Below are 20550 nucleotides of genomic sequence, written 5' to 3'. Positions count from 1 at the left end.
ATTAAACCTGCTTACACATGTGCCTTGACTCATGAGGAACACATCTATCACGTTGACCAGTAAGCTCCACCCTTAGATTGTCCGCAATTTTGAGCAGTTTGAAAAACACTTAAACCCAGGATTTTTCAGCTATTTGCGTGAAACTGTATCATCTGTCTGATCTCTTTTTTCACCGGTCTTGTCTGTTGGTCCAATGGCTTCTCCCTTAAGCGAGTGCCTCTCTACCGTACGGTTGCCGGGTTCAAGCCTCACTTGATGCAGACTCATTTAAGTTGAATTGCAAAAAACATGACTGTATCAATGAATACATGTGCAAACGGTAAAGATAACATGAAATGCTTATTTGAGAGGGTATGTTTTTGCAATGTATGACATACTTCATTCTGAAAATAGCCGATCTACAATCTCAAAACTTTTCAGATAGCAACGTGTTTCTGAGCTTGTAGATCAGCTGCTTTCACTGTTTTCGGTTTCGAGGAGACATACAATTTCTCTATTGGTAAATGGTTTGTGAACGAGTGATCTTAGTGTTAGTGTTAGTGCAAATTATTTTTTCACTGATTCTGGTCTGTTGGTCCAATGGCGTCTTGCTTCAGCATCAGCCTCTGGATCGCAGGGTCGCCATTTCAAGTCTCACCTCTTGCTGGCTACTTTTCAATTGTATCGCACAAAACATGACTGTATCAATTAATGCATGTGCAACTGTTAAAGGTAACATGAAATGCTTCTTGGAGAGAGTATGTTTTTGCAATGTATGACAAACTTCATTGTGAAAATAGCCGATCTACAATCTCACAACTTTTCAGATAGCAACGTTTTGTGAGCTTGTAGATCGGCTACTTTCACTAGTTTTAGTTCCGAGGAGACACAAAAATGCCTTTATTGGTAAATGGTTTGTGAACCAGTGATCTAGAGTAGTTCGGGACACAGAGGCTTGGTTCATAATGGACGGAAATACTTATAATTATCAACAGACACTACCAGGGAGGCCATATATCTAGCTCAATGAGAAGAGAGGCAACCTCGGAGTCCGTAGATCGCTGGTCCGATCCCTGTCTGCGACAATGTATTGAGGTGATCATGATTTGGCATTCTTGTGTTTACACACAGTGTTTCTTGAGGATAGGCTTAGGCGTTGTTTTAGTGAGGTTAGGGTTAGTGAGGGTTTAAAATGCTCATTTGTTAATTGCATGGTCTTCTTTCTCTCAAGTTCATTCTTCTATGTTTCTATGCCTTATTGTGCATATTACTTATCATTGCTTCTTTCTTTTTTCTTTCTGCATTCCCTAGCCCCGCTTATCGCTGCTTGCAGCTATATTTATTATTCTTTTTCCTCCCCATGTAATTTCTCTTTGCTTTGCTGCAACTGAGTTTTTTTTTTTTTTTTTGTGTGGAAGAAGTCATTGTTCATGTGTTTACTACTACTACTACTACTACTACTACTACTACTACTACTACTACTACTACTAATAATAAAAGTAATAATAATAACAAGAAATGTGTGCTCCTCGGAGCACAGGTCTCTGCCAGGCTGCCAACCCAGGGCCCGTGAATTGTGCAAGGCAGTCATAGCCACTTAGAATGGGATCTGAACAATCAAAACAGTGACGGCGATTAGCTGCTCACAGACACACACTCACACGGACGGACATACTGACGGACTTTGGCCTGGTGGAGACAATAATGAAATAAGCACAGGTTACACTAAAACGTGTGTGTTTGTCGCCGTGTCTGTGTGCAGGTGTTGTGCTCATGCATCCTTTTTTCAATTATATTTTATTGACTGTAACATTGGCAGGTTTAATAAAGACCAAAAGATGAGTGAGTCTGTGGAGAGAGGGGAGGAGGGAACTGGCAAACATCACATCCACAGACCAGAGTCTCCATCACTCAGCTCTAAAGGAGAACCTTCTCACTTCAGTAATGAACCTGGACCTCCAGACATAAAGTAAGCTCACTGATATCTGTGGACTACTGCAGAGACACAACAGAGAAACACAAATTAATGACATACCACTCAGTAAAATGCATTCAGTAGGCTAGTGCACAGCCCTACACCAAAGATACAGCTTAGAAGGTGTTGAGTTGCCATGCACACTGCATCGCCTCCTTTAGGGAGAAGGTTACATTTCATAATGTTTTCAAATCAAGCAAGACTTGTGGTTCAAAATATGATATATATGAGTATTAATTACCTCTGCCAAAACGGAGAACGGAAGTCAAGATGTTCATGAAACTTGTGTGGGAATGATTGGTAGGCTGACATAAAGAGATGCTTCTTCTTCTTTCATGTATTGTCAGATGGCCAGCTTAACGTTGTGTAGCCATGTCCTTTTCTCTAGTCTTACGTTGAAGAGGCCAGCTTCTGAAGATGGTCTGTAACAGTATTGGGGGAGGTGGTAATTATATGTTCAGCAATCTACTCAGACTTTCTGCACTCGCAACAAGCTGCACTATCTGCCAAGCCCCACTTCTTCATTAATGATTTAAAGTGGCTAAACCCAGTACTTAGGCGGCTTAGCAGTGTCCACTGCTGTCCATTGCACCTTTGACACCATCCCCTCGGTCCCAGATATAGCGATGGATACGTGTGGACTCCCACGCCTGCTTCCAAGATGCCGCCAGCCATTCGTTAATAGACAGGTACTCAGGGATAGACAGAAGCATCTCTTGTGCCGTCTTAATTTAGGGATGGTGCAGGCACCGCTGTCGCTGTGGCGTCAATCAGAATGTGCCAGTCTGGGCTTTCCTTGTCAGGGCGAGGGTAGCAGCATCCCGGCAGACGTTCCCTAGGTCATGTCAGCGAGATGTAGGATGACCCAGACCCTTGATGTCCCCTTTGCTTTAACATCCGGATCAACAGGGTCAAAGGTCAAATTTAAGAAGGGATGGGCTGATTTTAATTTGACCAGAAGTAATGATTAGCTTTTGGTTGAACCAACAATTGGTATGGAAAATCACCTTGTTCTTCTTTGTACCATAAAAAAAAAAATCCTCAAACTAACTACTGTAACTCTCTCTCATCCTGCCTCAATCAGAAGTCACTTTCATATGTCTAAACATTTTGATAATTGCAGAGGTCACAAACTGAGCCAGACACCAGGGATTTCATCACCCAGCTGTGTGTCTAAGAGTGATAGTTCTGTCGCAGACCCTCCATATTTCAGCACTGAACCCAAACCTTCAGAAACAAAGTAAGACCCTTGATATAGTTAGTTAGTTAGTTAGTTAATGTTTATTTCGGTCATAACTCATAAACCATACACACATATGGCATTTCGTACAATAAAAGACAAAACAATTAAAAACAAAAACAAAGCAGCACAAAACTGCTAGACCGAAAAGGCGTAGGCTGAAGCTTTTAGCTTATAGTGCCTATCCTGCTTGCATTAAATAAGCTATTTAAACAGAAAATCAATTGTATACTACTCAATCATTGAAAAAGAAAATATTTCTATGCTATATAAATATAAATATAAACATACATATATATATATATATATAATATTTCTAAGCTATATAAAACAGAAAATTCATTGCATAATCAATCATTGATAATATTTCTATACTTTAAATAATTGCATAAGTAACAATTACACATCACTATATTTTCTATAGTGATGTGTTTATGTTTTAACATCATGTTAAACTTATGTTATTTACGATACGATACGATACAACTTTATTGTCAGCTCTCACTGAAATTTTCTTTGTGTCCATGACGTCACCGTTCAAGATACAAACAGGACATACACAATACATTGTGTGGAAGTCTACATTTAGCATGTTGTTTAGACAGATGCTAGGTTTGAAGTTGACCATATCCTAGTTTCATTGAAACACTAAATATCTTTGCACTCCACTTATTTGTCCATTTAGACTGTTGACTAGGTTTCATGCCAGCTTGTAGATCAGTTATTTTCAAATAGCCTATAATGGCCTATGACAGTCACTTCTTTTGGGCTCGTTTTCATAGACCTGGTTTGTTATTTCTCTCACAGAATCTGGCAACAATACCCTCCTTTACATTAAGTCATCACACTGAATATCAAGGAAAAAAAATCATGGCACTTCATGTCAAAAAAGTTGCCTACCCCTACTCTAGAGGAATGGGTCTGCTAAATGCCTAAATTTACAGTCACGCTCTAATCTAATCATACTCTTAGCCTTATGTAATCTTGATGAGGTGACTAACAGGGGCAGGGCCCTATTATGCACGTCTTATTTCCAGGTCTTATGCAGTAATTAAGTCATAACGGCACCATCTTATGCACAATCGCTATTTTGCAAGTCACGCTGAACGCAAACACTTAAGACTTAAGACTCGGCAGCATAATTATTTAACTCCTGGGGGAGTGTTCATTATGTTAATTAAGGGCTCTATGCGGTATCTGCTATTTTGCCCCTTGACTTAACAAGACTCACGGCATAGCACTACTAAGACGTGGTCAGAACACTTCTTAAGCGCAAAAATAAATTGTAGGGACACCGACAGTTTCACTCGGCCTCACGCGATTGTTATAATTCAAAGTTCTATATAATCTCCAAAGTGTTTATGTTCATTTGGTGTATCAAATATGATTTTATTATCTCTCTATCAAACGCTTAAGGGTAAAAAAGTAAGTATCGGGCAGCAGCGTCTGTCTATCATGCCTGATAGACATCCAAAGCCCCCCTACTCACCTTGTAGGCTATCAATCCATCCGATCTGAAAGACTCATGTTCCAGGTGGCATTTCAAAGGCTTATTCCTTCATTAATCAATGAAATGAAATAAAATATAGGGTTTTTCAGCAGTTTTTCCCGTAGCTTAGAAGTTAAACAAATGGAGTGCGTTCCCTTACTCTCTCTCCAAGCACAGCGTTGCCGTTTACTTTCATTTTCACTTATGCTGCGCAAACATATCTGATCTATACAACACCTCACGCAGTGACTGTTTTTTTTTTGCTTGGAGATCAGATATTTTTGGGCAGCAGTAGCACTGAGCAAATTATTGAAACATACTGCTGTTGGGATTACCAATATTGTTGTTGATATTGTTGTTGATAGGCAGGAAGGTTAGAAGCCTGGACAGCAAAAGTGTTTATTGTTCAATATTCCTACTTGTTTATCACCATGTTTAAGTACTGAAACTTTATCTCTCATCCTGCCTCAGTCAGAAGTCACTTTCATATGTCGAAACATTTTCATAATTCCAGATGTCACAACCTGACCCAGAGACCAGGGATTTCAGCACCCGGCTGTGTGTCTGTGAAGAGTGATAGTTCTGTCGCAGATCCCCCATATTTCAGCACTGAACCCAAACCCTCAGACACAAAGTAAGACCATTGATTTGTATTTTAACAAAATATTAAAAAAACAATGTAGCATGTTTTTTAGACAGATATTAGTTTTGAAATGTACCTGTAATCCTACTTTCTACTTTCTTTTACACACTCAATAGTTTTTCTTTGAACTCCACTTATGTGATCATTATGCTGTTGTTTGTTGACTAGCTTTCATGCCATTTACTCTGATGTTGCACGTGTACAGTAAGTCGAGCTGGAGGAATGGGTCTGCTAAATGCCTAAATTTAAAGATGCACTGTAATGCCTTTTTTACGTCCTTTATTTCGACGTTTTCTTCGTAGAGGCTAGTTTTATTGCTGCCAATCACAGTCTCAGCCGACCATCCTGTCCCCCTTGGGCTATAGTGCGTAGCAGACCCATAGAGAGAGAGAGTTGAGTTCTGACACTAGCGTTCACTTCTTCGGGTCAGGTCTTCTACATAGCCGTCTATTGGCGAAGGCCTAAACCGGAAGTTCATGGAATGCATTGAAGTCTACGGCTCCTTGTAACTATTTCCAGCTTACATGAACCATGTGACCGGTGCTGTTTCTGCCCCCTCATTGGCGCAACTCTCTAATACAAGGCTCTGGTGCGTAGCAAAGAATCCTGTAGGGGGCGTCAACAAGTGTCACTTGGTAGCGGCGGACATCTTGGTGAGTCATAGACAGCTTGACTTAACATTGACTCTTACCCCACCAATATGTCCGCAGCTACCATGCCACGCTCCCCCCCCCCCCCCCCGTGGGGACTACACGTTGCCAAGCACTATAGGATCGAAGGGATCTATATGCAGATACTGTTATTCCTTTCTACTGTTTGTGTCTTGCGAGGCGGAGAGAGAGAGGCATTGGCAAAGCACGTTTATGTTACGGCATTGCCTATTTCTTACCTCAAATGTTTTCAGATACTGTATTTAGTGTACTGTTTAAAAGTTTAAAACGAGAATGTTTGTAATGCCCCATCTGACCATCATCTAGAATTTGATTCAGAAGGCGCAGCCAAAACAGTGTCTCCATAATGATTGTCAGCTGTGTGTGGTGGAACATGAGGTATGATAAATATACAGGTGATACAGTTACATTTAGTTTTAGTCAAAGATCAGGATCCTGGACAGCAAAAGTGGGTAAGACTTCATATTACGGTCGGGTCTATAATGCGTTTAACCACATGTATAATGCATTATAATGCACTTATAAGGCACTATAACACTTGTTATAAATGTTTATAATTATGCATAACAACTTATAACTACAGTAGGTGTATAAACTAAGTATTATAACTTATAATAATATAATTTATTAGTGCTGGTCATAATGCATTATCAACTCACAGCACATTACAGTATAAGTACCAGGTAACACTTTACAGATCGGGTCTATAATGCATTGTAATCATATTTATAATGCATTAAGTTGTCATTTATAACATTTATAATAAGTGTTTTTAAGCCTTAAGCACATTATAATGCATTATAAATGCAATTATAATGCATTATAGACCCAACCTTTAAGTAAAGTGTTACCCAAAAGGGTTCAGGCCTATTGTTCAATATTCATACTATCATCATGTTTAACTACTGCAACTCTATCTCTCATCCTGCCTCAGTCAGAATTCCCTTTCATATGTCTAAACATTTTGATAATTGCAGCGGTCACAACCTGAGCCAGAGACCAGGGATTTCATCACCCAGCTGTGTGTCTATGAAGAGTGATAGTTCTGTCGCAGACCCTCCATATTTCAGCACTGAACCCAAACCTTCAGAAAGAAAGTAAGACCATTTATTTATCTTTTAACAAAATGTTAAAATAATGTTATTTAGCATGTTGTTTAGACAGATACTACTCTGTTATTCTAGTTTCTAAATATTTTTTATTTGATAATTCCAGAGGTCACCACCTGAGCCAGAGACCAGGGATTACAGCACACAGCTGTGTGTCTGTTATGAGTGATAGCTCTGTTGCGGACCCTCCATATTTCAGCACTGATCCCAAACCCTCAGAAACAAAGTAAGACCATTGATTTATCTTTTAACATTTATCTGATTTAATACATACTCAGTCTGAATGTCTTCCCTTTGCTCAACCATTTATCAGTGGTTGGCATGAAGAACAGATTAGATCCACACTTTATATTGCCCTGGTTGAAGAGAGTTCTTAAAAGTAAGAAGGGTGGATTGACTTATTGTCGGCATTGACCGAGAACGAAGGTGTCTATCCCCTTTTCAATGCGCTAGACCCCTGTGAGATGGATTGCTGAGGTGGAGCGCAACACCTACCATCATAGGCGCAGGAATGGAAAATGAAGTGGGGGTTATTAATTGTGGGCATGGCCATACGGTCAGTTTTGGTTTAGCTCCGAAGAGTGTACAACTTTAACCAAATGGACTCCTCCGAGTTTAATTAACTGTAAGCACTTAAATGGGTTGTTTTTTGCCCACTTATGTCCCCATTTCATCCACTATTATGCCATCGCCTAGTACCTGTGATATTGGACAGCAGCGTATACATCATTCTATCAATTCATTCAAGATGTCGTGGGAAACCTGTGGCCATGAAACGTTTCAGAACTTTTCTATTTCTATTTTTTGGCCAGTAAGGTAGTCAGCTGGAGCGCTCGCTCCTTCTGGCTGGAGCTTTGACTCCTTAATCGTGTCCCCTGACAAGCCCCTGCCTCACAAGAAAGCACAATATTGAAGTTGCTGCAGCATGTCACCTCGCCTCTCGCTCTGGTCAACAGCATGTTGCTTTAGCAGCTGGATTAAAGGATATCTGTCCTTTGTATGAAAGCATTTCCCGCACGGCCTCCTTGTGTATCCAGCTTTTCTCGTGGCTGTCCATGATTGATGAGAATTTATTCCAGTTGTTTACACCAGTAGTAGGCTGTGAGTTTCAATACAGCAGTCCAGCACCGCACAGCATCTTATGGCCTCGCACAGCCTCGCACGGCCCAGCACCCAAAATATTTCCTGTTTCCATAGCACAATAGTACCCCCTTGCAGTGTTCATCACCTGAATGTAAAACATGTGCAAATCCACAGCTATACATAGCAGACTACGGTCAATGGGCCCGATTCACAAAGCTGTTTACGCCCAAATTTTGAGCGTATATGAATTCACAGAGCTTCCCAAGTTAGTAGTCTGATTCGTTAATCTTTTTCTATCTGTGAATTTTGCGGGAGGTCCGCTCTTTCTCAAGTCTGCTCCGAGGCTGACTTACATGGGATCAAAGCTTGCATATGTCTTATTGCAAATGCTTTATTCTTCATGCGAAATCAATTACAATAGTGCCAAACCTCAAATAAAATATTTATGTGCCCAAAATTTGTCAACACATAAAAAAGAAAGAAAAAAGATGTCAACAATCTATTGCTTCTATGCATATTATAGACATGACATGATGCAAATTCACCCGCTAATTATTTTCAGTTGACATTTACTAACCCTAACCCTAACCTTAGTGGGGGAACATAGAACCCGGGGAACATAGGGATGACCCCGACATTTAGAGCTGAATTATTAGTTCCCTCTGCGTGTTTGCTATTTCTGCAACTGTGGCCACCGTTTTGCTATTGGGCTTTAAGTTTTCCACCGCGTTACTATTGACCACATCAGTGATCACATGAACGCAGTCTTACTTTGATGATGATACGGTATGGGTGAAATCTTGCCGTGTCCATTAGCTTACTCCATTTCCAAAACAGTGGAGGGTTCGTCCAAAGGACAGATTGCCCTCAGTAATCAATAAAGCACTGATAAAGATTAACGGATATCTGCGGATTACAGAATCATCTTTTTACCTCGGCAAAGGTGAGTGAGCAATGTTTCAGTAGAAAGGGCTTATATAATATCCTTGCAAAGTTTTATTAGCCTTTGGTCGTGAGGTTGAACTTTGTAATCTAACTTCTTATTCTCGTCATTACACATGAGAGTAGGCTATGTAGTATTTACTTCATTAACGCTCAGTGTGAGGGATTCACTTGCGCTAACCTACAATTTGTGGGTGCGTACCGATGCGTTGTAAGCTTGTAGATCTGTCCATTGTGAAGCATGATGATGTTTATGGTCTGACGTTAAGAGTTCTCGGTTGCCTTTTATGGTGTTAAATGGGGCATAGATGATCTACACCCTCGTGACTGTCAGGCAAAAGTGAGTTTCACCCACGGTACAAATAAATACTGTATACAGCGTTTGGTGAATCGCACGTGAGATCGTTGCTTCTTGCCTAACAATTAGTCAGGGGGCCAAAGCTGATATTGACACCTAAGATAACACCTCTGGGTAAAAGCAGATAACCTATCCAGTATTTTTAACCCCTTATCATGTGTCCTAGCCTGGTTGTCATCTCAGAAAATTATGTTTAGGTCATTTTATCATTACTTAAAACTGGTCAAATCAGACCTTTTCATAATACTGACAAGTTATTTTAAATTTGCTGCTATAATGTTGAGCAAATTGAGCAAAACTGCTATGTGGCAATGTAATGAAAATACAAGTAGCAAAGCTATTATTAGTTGATGCTGGCTATAGTGATGATGCATATTATTTCAAGAGCATGATGCCCTGGTTTGCTGCTTATGATCACACCCATTATACAAAATGGGGTGCTGTATTCATAGCAGACATGGAACATCTGACACAGACAGCACCAGAGGTCTACCAGGGATTCCTATATGGTGATTTTGTAGCCAAGGAGACTAAACACAGCTTCAATGAAGTTCCTTTTGACTTTCGGCTTGAGCATATCAACACAACTGGAAAGGTTGCTGGATGGCTGATAGGCATCACTATGAGACAACTTGAAACCGTTGGTCCATCACCTACAATGAACGTGCAGTCTTGGCAGAGGATACCAGATCATTGTTTGGACTGACACATGAGGATGATGAAGACACCCACAGAGACTGTCTTCCATCAAGAATTAAAATACTACAGAATACTACAGTTCCACAGATACCACATCTTCCAACAGTAGAATGTGTCTCTGACAACTGGTGATGTTGATGTTCAGAAGATATACTGAAGGACCTTGGAAATACTGCAGAGCAAATGATCACTGATTTTGTTAAAAACTGACTGGTCATAAAAAACACAGACTTCCACGACAGCCAAAAGAAAACCAATTGTTTTTCAAGCCTCTACTACAGGCTACAGTGCAGATGCCAAGCTTGAAAAACTCCAAGTGTGTGAAGCGAGATAGGGATTTTTTCCGCCACATCATTGTCTCCATGGAAAGTGGCAGAGAGGTCAACATGGATGAGCTTCAACAAAAGGAACTATGTGCAGTCCCCCTGTCACTTGCCACAACTGATGCAATGCTCAGATTTACCAACAAAGCTGAGTATAGCTACCATACTACAAGAAGGTTCAAAGGAGACAGAGTTCCGTTCTTCCGATGTGAGAACAAGTGATGCCTTGACTCTGCACAACATGAGGGCCCACTATCAAACGAGGATTTGGAAACAGTCACTAGTGACTCATCCATAGCTACCCTCGCCAATCAATTGTGGTTGGCACATGGTAGAAGGCAGGTTGGTCCCCCAGCTTTCAACCGAAAGGGGTCTGCGTCAATATGCCGACGGCTCATCATTCCGACGGTTACTAACCCTATACCTAACCCTAACCCTAACCCTAACCACACGCGGAAGCGTAGTAGTCGGACTAATGGGATGTCGGACTTATGGGCAGTTCCCCAACCGAAGAACCTCTACAGGCCAGATGCTTGGAACTGACAGTTTATGGATGCAAGGAAAGTGGAAACCAGTGAAGTACCAGGCAGGCATTGGGCCTCATGCAGCAATAAGTTCCTAATGTTTCCTCTTACATTTCTTCCTAAGTGAATTCCTAAGAGAAGTCGAGTCAGATTCATGAAACGTTCTTAAAAGGCAGAATTGTTCGTAACTTATGTTCTTATGATGATGAATCCCAATCCTTGTAACTTGAAGGGGTATGCCAGTTAATCCCAATTACCATAGGTAGCCGCCCCACCAATCCCCATATAAGGCATGACTGCATGGCCCTGCCTGCAGTCACACCTGTGTGTGATTGCTGCTCACAGAAATCACAGGAAATCACACAGAAATAAAGTTGAGAGAATGAAGTAAAGAATACCTAAACTAGTCTAAAGATGGTTGAACACCAGACTCCAAACATAAAAATAAATAAATCAATAGTTCTGTGGAGGTACTTCTGAAGTGAACAGCAAATTATTTTTATTTAATTATTGAATGTATTTTATTATTTCTCTCACATTAATCAACATATCACCACTAGACATCAATGTAAATTTGCTGAAATTAGCATGTTATCCATATTTCATGTTCAGGAGTAGCGTTAGTAGTGGATATAAAACATTTTATTACTGAAAGCTGGTGGGTGGATATGGAGGGTCTTTAAGGTAGCAGCTGCTTGGTTTGTAATGGGGTGGAAATAGGGGTGTGGTGGGTGATATGGTGGTGCAAGGAGGGGTGTAGGGGGCTGTGTGGGGGTATGGGGATGGGTGTGACGGGTGGGTATAGGGGGGCTTTCAGGTAGGAAGGGGACGGGAACATGGGGGTGTGGCGAATGTTGGGGATATGGGGGGGGCGATGAGAGTGGGTTGGGTGGGGGGTTATGGGGTGGGTATGGGGATTGGGCTTCAACTCAACCGGGTCCGTTTGGGTTAGATTGTAATTTCAGACCCGTTGAAAACTCTAAAGCAGTTGTTCTCAAACATTTTCATGTCAAGGACCCACAAATTGACATGCATTTGGCTGCAAACCCCCGCCTGAAAATATTGTGTTTTCAAGATTTATCAAAATGTTTCGAAAATAGCCTATCTACAAGCTCAAAATGGCCAGTAATGGGACGCGTTGTGAGCTTGTAGATCGGCTATTTTCAAACAAAGTATAAAATAGGGTTAAAGTGATTAAACTGTTCCTCATTTGCTGGAACTCCCTCAAGGACCCCTGGGGGTCACCAGACCACACTTTTGAGAACCTTTTTCGCTCTAAAGATATGATAAAAATATTATTGTAATTTAAATAGAATTGTAGAATTGAAGAAACTTCGAGAATTAATTATTTTTGCACACACTTGTCACACTTAAGAACTCAAAGGCCACCCTAAGAGTGCTCTTCAGTGTGTGTAGATTCTGTTCTTACCTAAGAACAGATCACAGATAAGAAAACATTGGAGTATACCAAAATCTTCTTAAAAACGTCTCAAGTGGGTTTAAGAAGAAATTTCCTCTTAAGAACGGTTGCTGCATGAGGCCCCATTGTCTCTGTCGTAAAAGAGGGATTTTCTGCAGTGGAGTATGAGGATCTGCCTGTGCAGCTTGGTGTACAAACTCATTTGACAATGAAGAAACTGACCTTGAATAAATGAAGACATACTATCAGGAGTAGTACTAATGCCTCACTGGTGAAATTCACATAGTTGTGTTAAGTACACCGAAATAGTTATTACATCACTGTTATTACATACGTTTTATTATTTCTTTTCAAATTATTTGACCATACTAGACTGTAGAGTGCTTCATATTTACTGATTACACATACTATTTCCTGTTAAGATAATACCCAGGTACAGTACACATCAGTATTGAGTGTTGTCATGTTATATTCAGTGTGTATTGCTTTATTGTCTATTTAGCATGACAAATTGACAATGTTGTAAATATTCTTTTTTTCAGTCTTGTCTTAGACATGCTGTATGTTACCCCTTTTGGTATGATGAATGTTTTGAATTGTGTAATTTGAATACCTTTGGACAAAAACGCCACACAAGAAATAATCTTTTAGCATAATATTTACAAATCTATTGCAATAAACATTCAAAATAACTTTCCATATTGTTCTATTATGTCCTTTAATATAAAATAAAAACATATATGTCAAAGTTAAGAATTATGATGTTTATTCGGATTATAGCACAAATGAGCATTCAAATATTAAAGGGCTACTAAAAGTCACCAGTAAAGACATTCAACATGACAACCACCCTAAAACTTCTTCTATGGGTCCCTTCTAACCCAAAAAACTGGTTGTCAGCTTTTACCCATTTTTTTGGGAAAAAGTAATTTCTGTAATGTAGACAAGTGGCCATTACATTACATTACAGTCATTTAGCAATTGTCCTGTACACCAATGCAAATTACCTCTGCATAAAATACTCTAGCTATTGGTTTGAACCAAATGGACCCATAGAGGTCTGTAAACCCAGAGTGTAAAAATGGAACCAAAGATGTTATTATTGTTAATAAAACTGTTTATTGACAACAAATGTGCATATCACAGCAAATCCAGTGAAAAAACATAATAATAATAATAACTTGGAAACGACGGCATAAGCAGACGGTGCGGTGCGGGACTGGTACTGTATGTGGAAACTCAGAAAGTTTTCCTTTCTGCATTTTGCTAAATTGATCAGGTTGCGGGATACAGAAAAACAGCAGACTGTCACTGTATTGTGTTGACCTGCTTTCTGTGCATGTTGTTTACTTTATAATGAAGGCATGCCAGACATACAGATACACTCCTATTCATCCTGTAAATGGCTGTATCCTGTACTTCATGTTAATTCGTGCAGCCCAAGTTGTAAAACTCCTCTAAGTTATAGTTGTTTTTTTTATTTTACTCCCCCTAGCTTTATTCTGGAGGGTCATATTAACCCCGTATCCCAGTGGTCTTGTAGTTGTTGTAGTTAAACCCCCTATTATGGATAGGCCTATAACTTTTATAATTTCCCCCCCCCATAATGTACTTGTTTTTCATTCATTATTGCTTATTTGCCATCATCGATAATCAAATGAATTCTCTGCTCAGACATTTAGTGCTTCTCTGAAGGGTGGAGCGACAGGAGCTTTGGTGTGTCCGTGTGATTGGTCTATGGGCTAGCCTGCTTCATTTAGCTCCCAGGTGTTACACATTGTCATTAGCCAAAGACTCTGGTATTAATATGTTCCTCTGACTGTCAATTTGCCTGATGGAGACCTAAATTGTCGAAACGTTGCCTTTTGAATATAAGGTGTTATAATCCAATGTGCAGATATTGCATCTTTTCTTTGCCTTGATATCCAGCACCTGGCCGAAAACAGGTATAATGCAATTTCCTAATTGAACTATAGCCTCTTGTACAATGACCATGAAAACACACTAGCAACATACAACCATTTGCTCTTGCTAAGATTATAGCTTTGAATATCAATAACATTATTTGGGTCATTAAGTCTATTGTATGAATTGCTTTCACCTCCACAGAGAGAAGACACCTAGACTGAAGACACCCAGTCAAATCAGAAGTGGACAAAGTAAGAATTGACAGAATTAATATTAACATTTAAAGAACTGAAATCCTTATCTGGCAGAATACATAGGCTAAATGTCCACATTGTTTTATCAGTATCCATGTGCAAATTAAACATCTAAAACAAACAACCCAATGTCATTCATTGTGAATGTTTTTCATGATGAATTGTATATTTTCTGGAGGATAACAAAAGGCATACACAGCTGTAAGGAAGTAAAGTTATACATTAATGTTGAATATTTAAAATGTACTAATTCTCTTCTCATAGATGATGCCAGTTTGCAGGAGGATTTAAATGATTACAAAATCATTTTGAACAGTCTTGATTGCGTGAAAGACGACATCGCTGAAGAGAGTGGAATCTCCCTCATCAGCATCTCCACAGAGCTCTACATCACAGAGGGAGAGAGTGGAGGGGTTAATAAGCAACATGAGGTGTGGCAGCTTGAGACAGCTTCTAAGATGGAAACCCTCCATGACACACCAATCAACTGCTGTGACATCTTTAAACCCCTCCCAGGCAGAAAGACACCCATCAGAAGAGTTATGACCAAGGGCATTGCTGGCATTGGAAAAACATTCTCTGTGCGTAAGTTCACTCTGGACTGGGCAAAGGGTTTGGAAAACCAAGATGTAAACCTTGTGGTTCTATTTTCATTTCGGGAGCTGAACTTGGTCAGAGATGAGCTGTACAGTCTTCTCACATTGATCCATGTTTTTCACCCAACATTAAAGAAGGTCACAGCAGAGCAGCTCGCTGTCTGGAAAGTTGTGTTCATCATTGATGGTGTAGATGAAAGAAGACTTCCACTGGACTTCCACAACAATGACATTGTTTCTGATGTTACAGTGACATCATCAGTGGATGTTCTGTTGACAAGCCTCATCAAGGGGCTTCTGCTCCCCTCAGCTCTCCTCTGGATAACTACCAGACCTGCAGCAGCAAATCAGATCCCTCCTGCATGTGTTGACATGGTGACAGAAGTACGAGGGTTTACAGATCCCCAGAAGGAGGAGTACTTCAGGAAGAGATTTGATGAGAAGCTGGCCAGCAGAATACTCTCACACATGAAGACGTCACGGAGCCTCTACATTATGTGTCACTTCCCTCTCTTCTGTTGCATCATGGCTACCATTCTGCAGAACATGTTGAGGACAGATGAGACACTACAGCTGCCCAAGACCCTGACTAGGATGTTCTGCCACTTCCTGTTGGTTCAGACAGAGAAGAGGAAGCATAAATATGATGATGTGAATAAAAAGAAGCTCATGGAGACTGACTGGGAAGTTCTTCTGAAGCTGGGCAGGCTGGCTTTTCAACATCTAGAGAAGGGTAGCATCCTGTTCTACCAAGAAGACCTGGAAGAGTGTGGTCTTGATGTGAAGGATGCCTCCCTGTACTCAGGAATGTGCACAGGCATCTTCAGAAGAGAGAGTATGCTCTTCCAGAGAATGGTCTACTGCTTTGTTCATCTGAGCATCCAGGAGTTTCTGGCTGCAGTTTACCTGTTGCACTGTTTTGCAGAGAAGAACATTAAAGTTCTGAAGGCATTCCTGGAAGTCTCTTATTCTGAAAATGAAGATGATACTAGTCACATGTCCCTGGATGACTTCCTGGAGAGAACCATCAAAAAATCCTTGGACAGTCAAAATGGCCACTTGGACCTTGTTGTCCGCTTCCTTCATGGCCTCTCACTGGAGTCCAACCAGATTCTGTTAGGATGCCTGCCTGCTCAGATAGAGAACGGTCCAGAGAGCATCCAGAGAGCCATCAACAACCTGAAGGACATGCGCACTGATGATAATGACTCTCCTGACAGATGTATCAACATCTTCCACTGCTTGATGGAAATGAACGACCATTCTGTATATCAGGAGATCCAACAGTACCTTAAGTCCAGGGACAGACTGAAGATAAAACTCTCTGAGACCCAGTGTTCAGCTCTAGCCTACATGCTGCAGATGTCAGAGGAAGTTCTGGATGAGTTGAACCTGGACACATACAACACATCAGATTTGGGACGATGGAGACTGATCCCAGCTGTGAGGAACAGCAGAAAGGCTCGGTTAGTCATTTGAATTGAAAACATATTAGAACAGAGTAAACTTACCTCCTCACCTAACACTATAGCTTACCTTAAAAGGCCTGCTCCTTGTATGGTAATCTCGGACGGCCCCTTGTTTCATGGTCAGATCGTCTCCAACACTGCGTCTCAACAGCACATTCTCTCTCCCAAGATGGCAAACGGGTGACGGCTTGGGATGGATTTGTAATGAGTACTCACACAATGTAGTGTCCACCTTTATACTTACACTATGTTTTAGTGAACTATAAAAGTTCACTAAAACCTAAAAAAAAACATTAACACTAAATGATGGACCTCAAACAGGATATACAAAATAAAACAAAAGTAAAGTGAGCCAAGGAGTAGGCAGTAGCTTAGCTTGATAGCACACTATGCTAAGTAGTTAGCTTATTTATCTATCTATCTATCTATCTATCTATCTATCTATCTATCTATCTATCTATCTATCTATCTATCTATCTATCTATCTATCTATCTGTCTGTCTGTCTATCTATCTATCTATCTATCTATCTATCTATCTATCTATCTATCTATCTGTCTATCTGTCTATCCGTCTATTTGTCTGTCTGTCTGTCTGTCTGTCTGTCTGTCTGTCTGTCTGTCTGTCTGTCTGTCTGTCTGTCTGTCTGTCTGTCTGTCTGTCTGTCTGTCTGTCTATATTTGCTGGTGCCTATACACTTAAATACATCTATACAAAATTGTTGGACATTTTGTTAGATCATCACCTCCTGGTTTTTAATATTATTTTGTTATTAGTTCTTAACATCAATTATAATAATAATATCTAAGAAGGTAACATCAATATAAATTAAAAACCTGTCCACAACAAGTCCCTCATACTGGATGATATATGGTCACATATACATGTATTTTCATGTAATCTGTATTTACAGACTTATAGGCTGTAACCTCAGAGAGACACACTTTGAAGTTCTGGCTTCAGTTCTCAGCTCTAATCCTTCCCATCTGAGAGAATTGGACCTGAGTGACAACAGATTGCAGAATTCAGGACTGGTCTTGCTGTGTGCTGGACTGAAGAGTCCATATTGCAGACTGAAAATTCTCAGGTCAGATTAATTTAACAACATTGTTTTTGATCAGTCCCATTTCAGTAATTGTTATGTGAATATAATATGAGTAATGTGGGGAGGCTTTATTTGAATAGTGGAGGCTTTATTTGAATAGTGAATATGGTGATATCATGGTAAGCCACACTGACTAGAAATCCCCTAGTTTAGAAAATTTAGCAAGGCCAGACAAGCTCTACCGCATTATAAAGAGCCAGACCACCAGATTCCTGATTTTCTTTGCCTGGCCTGCCACACTGAAACACTTTCCCTTATGACAGACTGTTTTTCCTTATGTTTGATTACCTTCCTTGGTGTGTATTTGTTCCCTCTGCAAGCTACTTTCCTATGTGACCTGACTGATGCATTTTTCTTATATTACGTCAAGCGGACTATGTCACTAGCACATAAGACTATACCATTCTGGTGCTGTACTTCATATACTGTTCCTGCTAATAACCTTTTTCACCTGCACCTTATGTCTAACCCCATGTACACACCTGATTTTATGAACTTTATGAACCTTATGCCTAACCTCATGTGCATACCTGCTACAGTACATGTTTGTTATATGTATGCATGTACATGTCTTTGTGTTTCTATTCCTTTCCTATTTTCTCCTTGCTTGCTCTCACTCTGCCCACCCCCCTTTCCCCCTGAAAACTGCGATGATGGAGCTTGCACAAAAGAACAACAACAACTGTAAACCTGTGTTGTGACAATAAATCTGATTATGAGGGAACATGATATACACTTTGTTTTGATGAACTCTGACTTTCTGTATTTACAGACTTGTTGGGTCTAAACTCAATGAGACACAATGTGAAATTCTGGCTTCAGCTCTTAGTGCTGATCCTTCCCATTTGAAAGAATTGGATTTAAGTCACAACAAACTGCGGGATTCATTCCTAGAGCTTCTCTCTGCTGGACTGAAAAGTCCACATTGTACTCTGGAGACTCTCAGGTCAGATTATTTATTTTGGTGATTGTAATATGAATATGGCAGTGATACTTTATTTGAAGAGTGTAAATGAGGTTGATATCAATGGTAACCCACACTAATAATAGTGAGAATAATGATAGGGTACAGTGATAGCAGCATCTACAGCTATTCCAAGATATATTTAACATGTTACCAGCTCCAATTACATTTGACATTTTTGCTAGATCATCATCCTCTGGTAAAAACCTGTCCAAAATAAGTCCCTTATACTGGATGATCTATGGTCACCTATGTATGCATTTACATGCAATCTGTATTTACAGACTTGTAGGCTGTAACCTCAGAGAGACAGAATGTGAAGTTCTAGCCTCAGCTCTCAGCTCTAATCCATCTCTTTTGAAAGAACTTGACCTGAGTAACAACAACCTGCAGGATTCAGGACTTGAGGTGCTGGCAGTTGGACTGTTAAATCCACATTGTAGTCTGGAGTCTCTCAGGTCAGATTCATTTAACATTATTGCTTGTTTTAGTGATTGATTATAATATGGATATAGCGGTGATACTTTATTTGCAGTGCATCAGAATAATATAAGGTACAGTAACTACAGTTTGCACAGCCATGATGAGATATATTTAAAACATGAATACCTCTATATTAGTTGTTTGATGTTTTGTTAGATCATCATACCCTTTTTTTTTAATATTAAAATGCTTTTTCGGGGGAGGAAACTATGTAGAGGACATGCAAGTGCTTGTCTTGTTTCACTCAATGTCTTGTGTACGTGCAACTTTTTAAAAGATGATAACCTGTTGCCATCTCAGACGGCAAACTCCACCGCATTCTTTACATGGGCATTTGCCTGCCAGTTCGCTCAGGTATGCCTCACAGGCCTCAAGCCCTTACTGAGATAAGAGTCAAACAAAATGAGCACTCCCTGTCCTTCTGGCCCATCCAGTCTCTTGGGTATATACTCGGAATAATGCATTTTATAGCAGGCAATAAGACATTTGGTGTTTGATTATGTCTTTAGAGTGACTCACTGCTGGTTGTCAGAGAGATGCTGTGGAGTTCTGGCTTCAGTTCTCAGCTCTAATCCCTCTCTGAGAGAATTGGTCCTTAGTTTCAACAACTTGCAGGATTCAGGACTCAATCTGCTCTCGGCTGGATTGAAGTGTCCACATTGTAGACTGCAGATCCTGAGGTAAATATTGTGTTTTCTCTCTGTGTGGATCTGTACATGAACATCAACGTTAGTTTGTTAAATTCTTTATTTCTCTGAAGTCTGTCAGGCTGTGGAGTCACAGAGGAGGGCTGTTCTTCGCTGGCTTCAGCTCTGAAATTCAACCCCTCCCATCTGAAACAGCTCGAGCTCAGCTGTAACCACCCAGGAGATTCCGGGCTGATGCTACTTTCTGCTGTAGTGGAAAATCTCAAGTGAGTAGAATTAGACTGTGTGTGTGTGTGTGTGTGTGTGTGTGTGTGTGTGTGTGTGTGTGTGTGTGTGTGTGTGTGTGTGTGTGTGTGCGTGCGTGCGTGCGTGCGTGCGTGCGTGCGTGCGTGCGTGAGTGCGTACGTGTGATGTTTCACATACAGCCACAAACAAAAATTTAGACCCTTTTCATATCAGTGCTGCCATTGAAAATGAATAGGAAATAATCATACTTGTTTTGAGATGGGTTTTTCAATGTGATTGTGATCATTCTATAGTAAGGGAAATGTTGCAGCTACAGCAAATATGCTAAATAATCTAAAAACAACTAACGCTTCTAACCACTCTACTCCAAGCAGTTGATTTTTTAGACAGACGGGTTGCTTGGTTAAAATAATGGTAGGGGAAA

General features: G+C 40.3%; 1 protein-coding gene across 1 annotated transcript; it reads left to right on the top strand.

Moving 5' to 3' along the window:
* Positions 1–1817: 1817 nt before the first annotated feature.
* On the top strand, positions 1818–20150 carry LOC308078327 (protein NLRC3-like; the record flags this gene model as incomplete). Its single annotated transcript, XM_080419445.1, has 10 exons — positions 1818–1948; positions 5198–5317; positions 6975–7094; positions 14565–14614; positions 14882–16679; positions 17595–17768; positions 18559–18732; positions 19035–19208; positions 19743–19913; positions 19994–20150. The coding sequence occupies 10 exons, from the start codon at positions 1818–1820 to the stop codon at positions 20148–20150; spliced, it is 3069 nt and encodes a 1022-aa protein (XP_080275571.1).
* Positions 20151–20550: the final 400 nt, after the last annotated feature.

The sequence above is a fragment of the Gymnoscopelus braueri genome, assembly GCF_963280865.1.
Source record: "Gymnoscopelus braueri genome assembly, chromosome: 22".
NCBI lineage: Eukaryota > Metazoa > Chordata > Actinopteri > Myctophiformes > Myctophidae > Gymnoscopelus > Gymnoscopelus braueri.
Note: the sequence above shows the minus strand (reverse complement) of the source record. Positions and strands in the feature narration are given on the sequence as shown.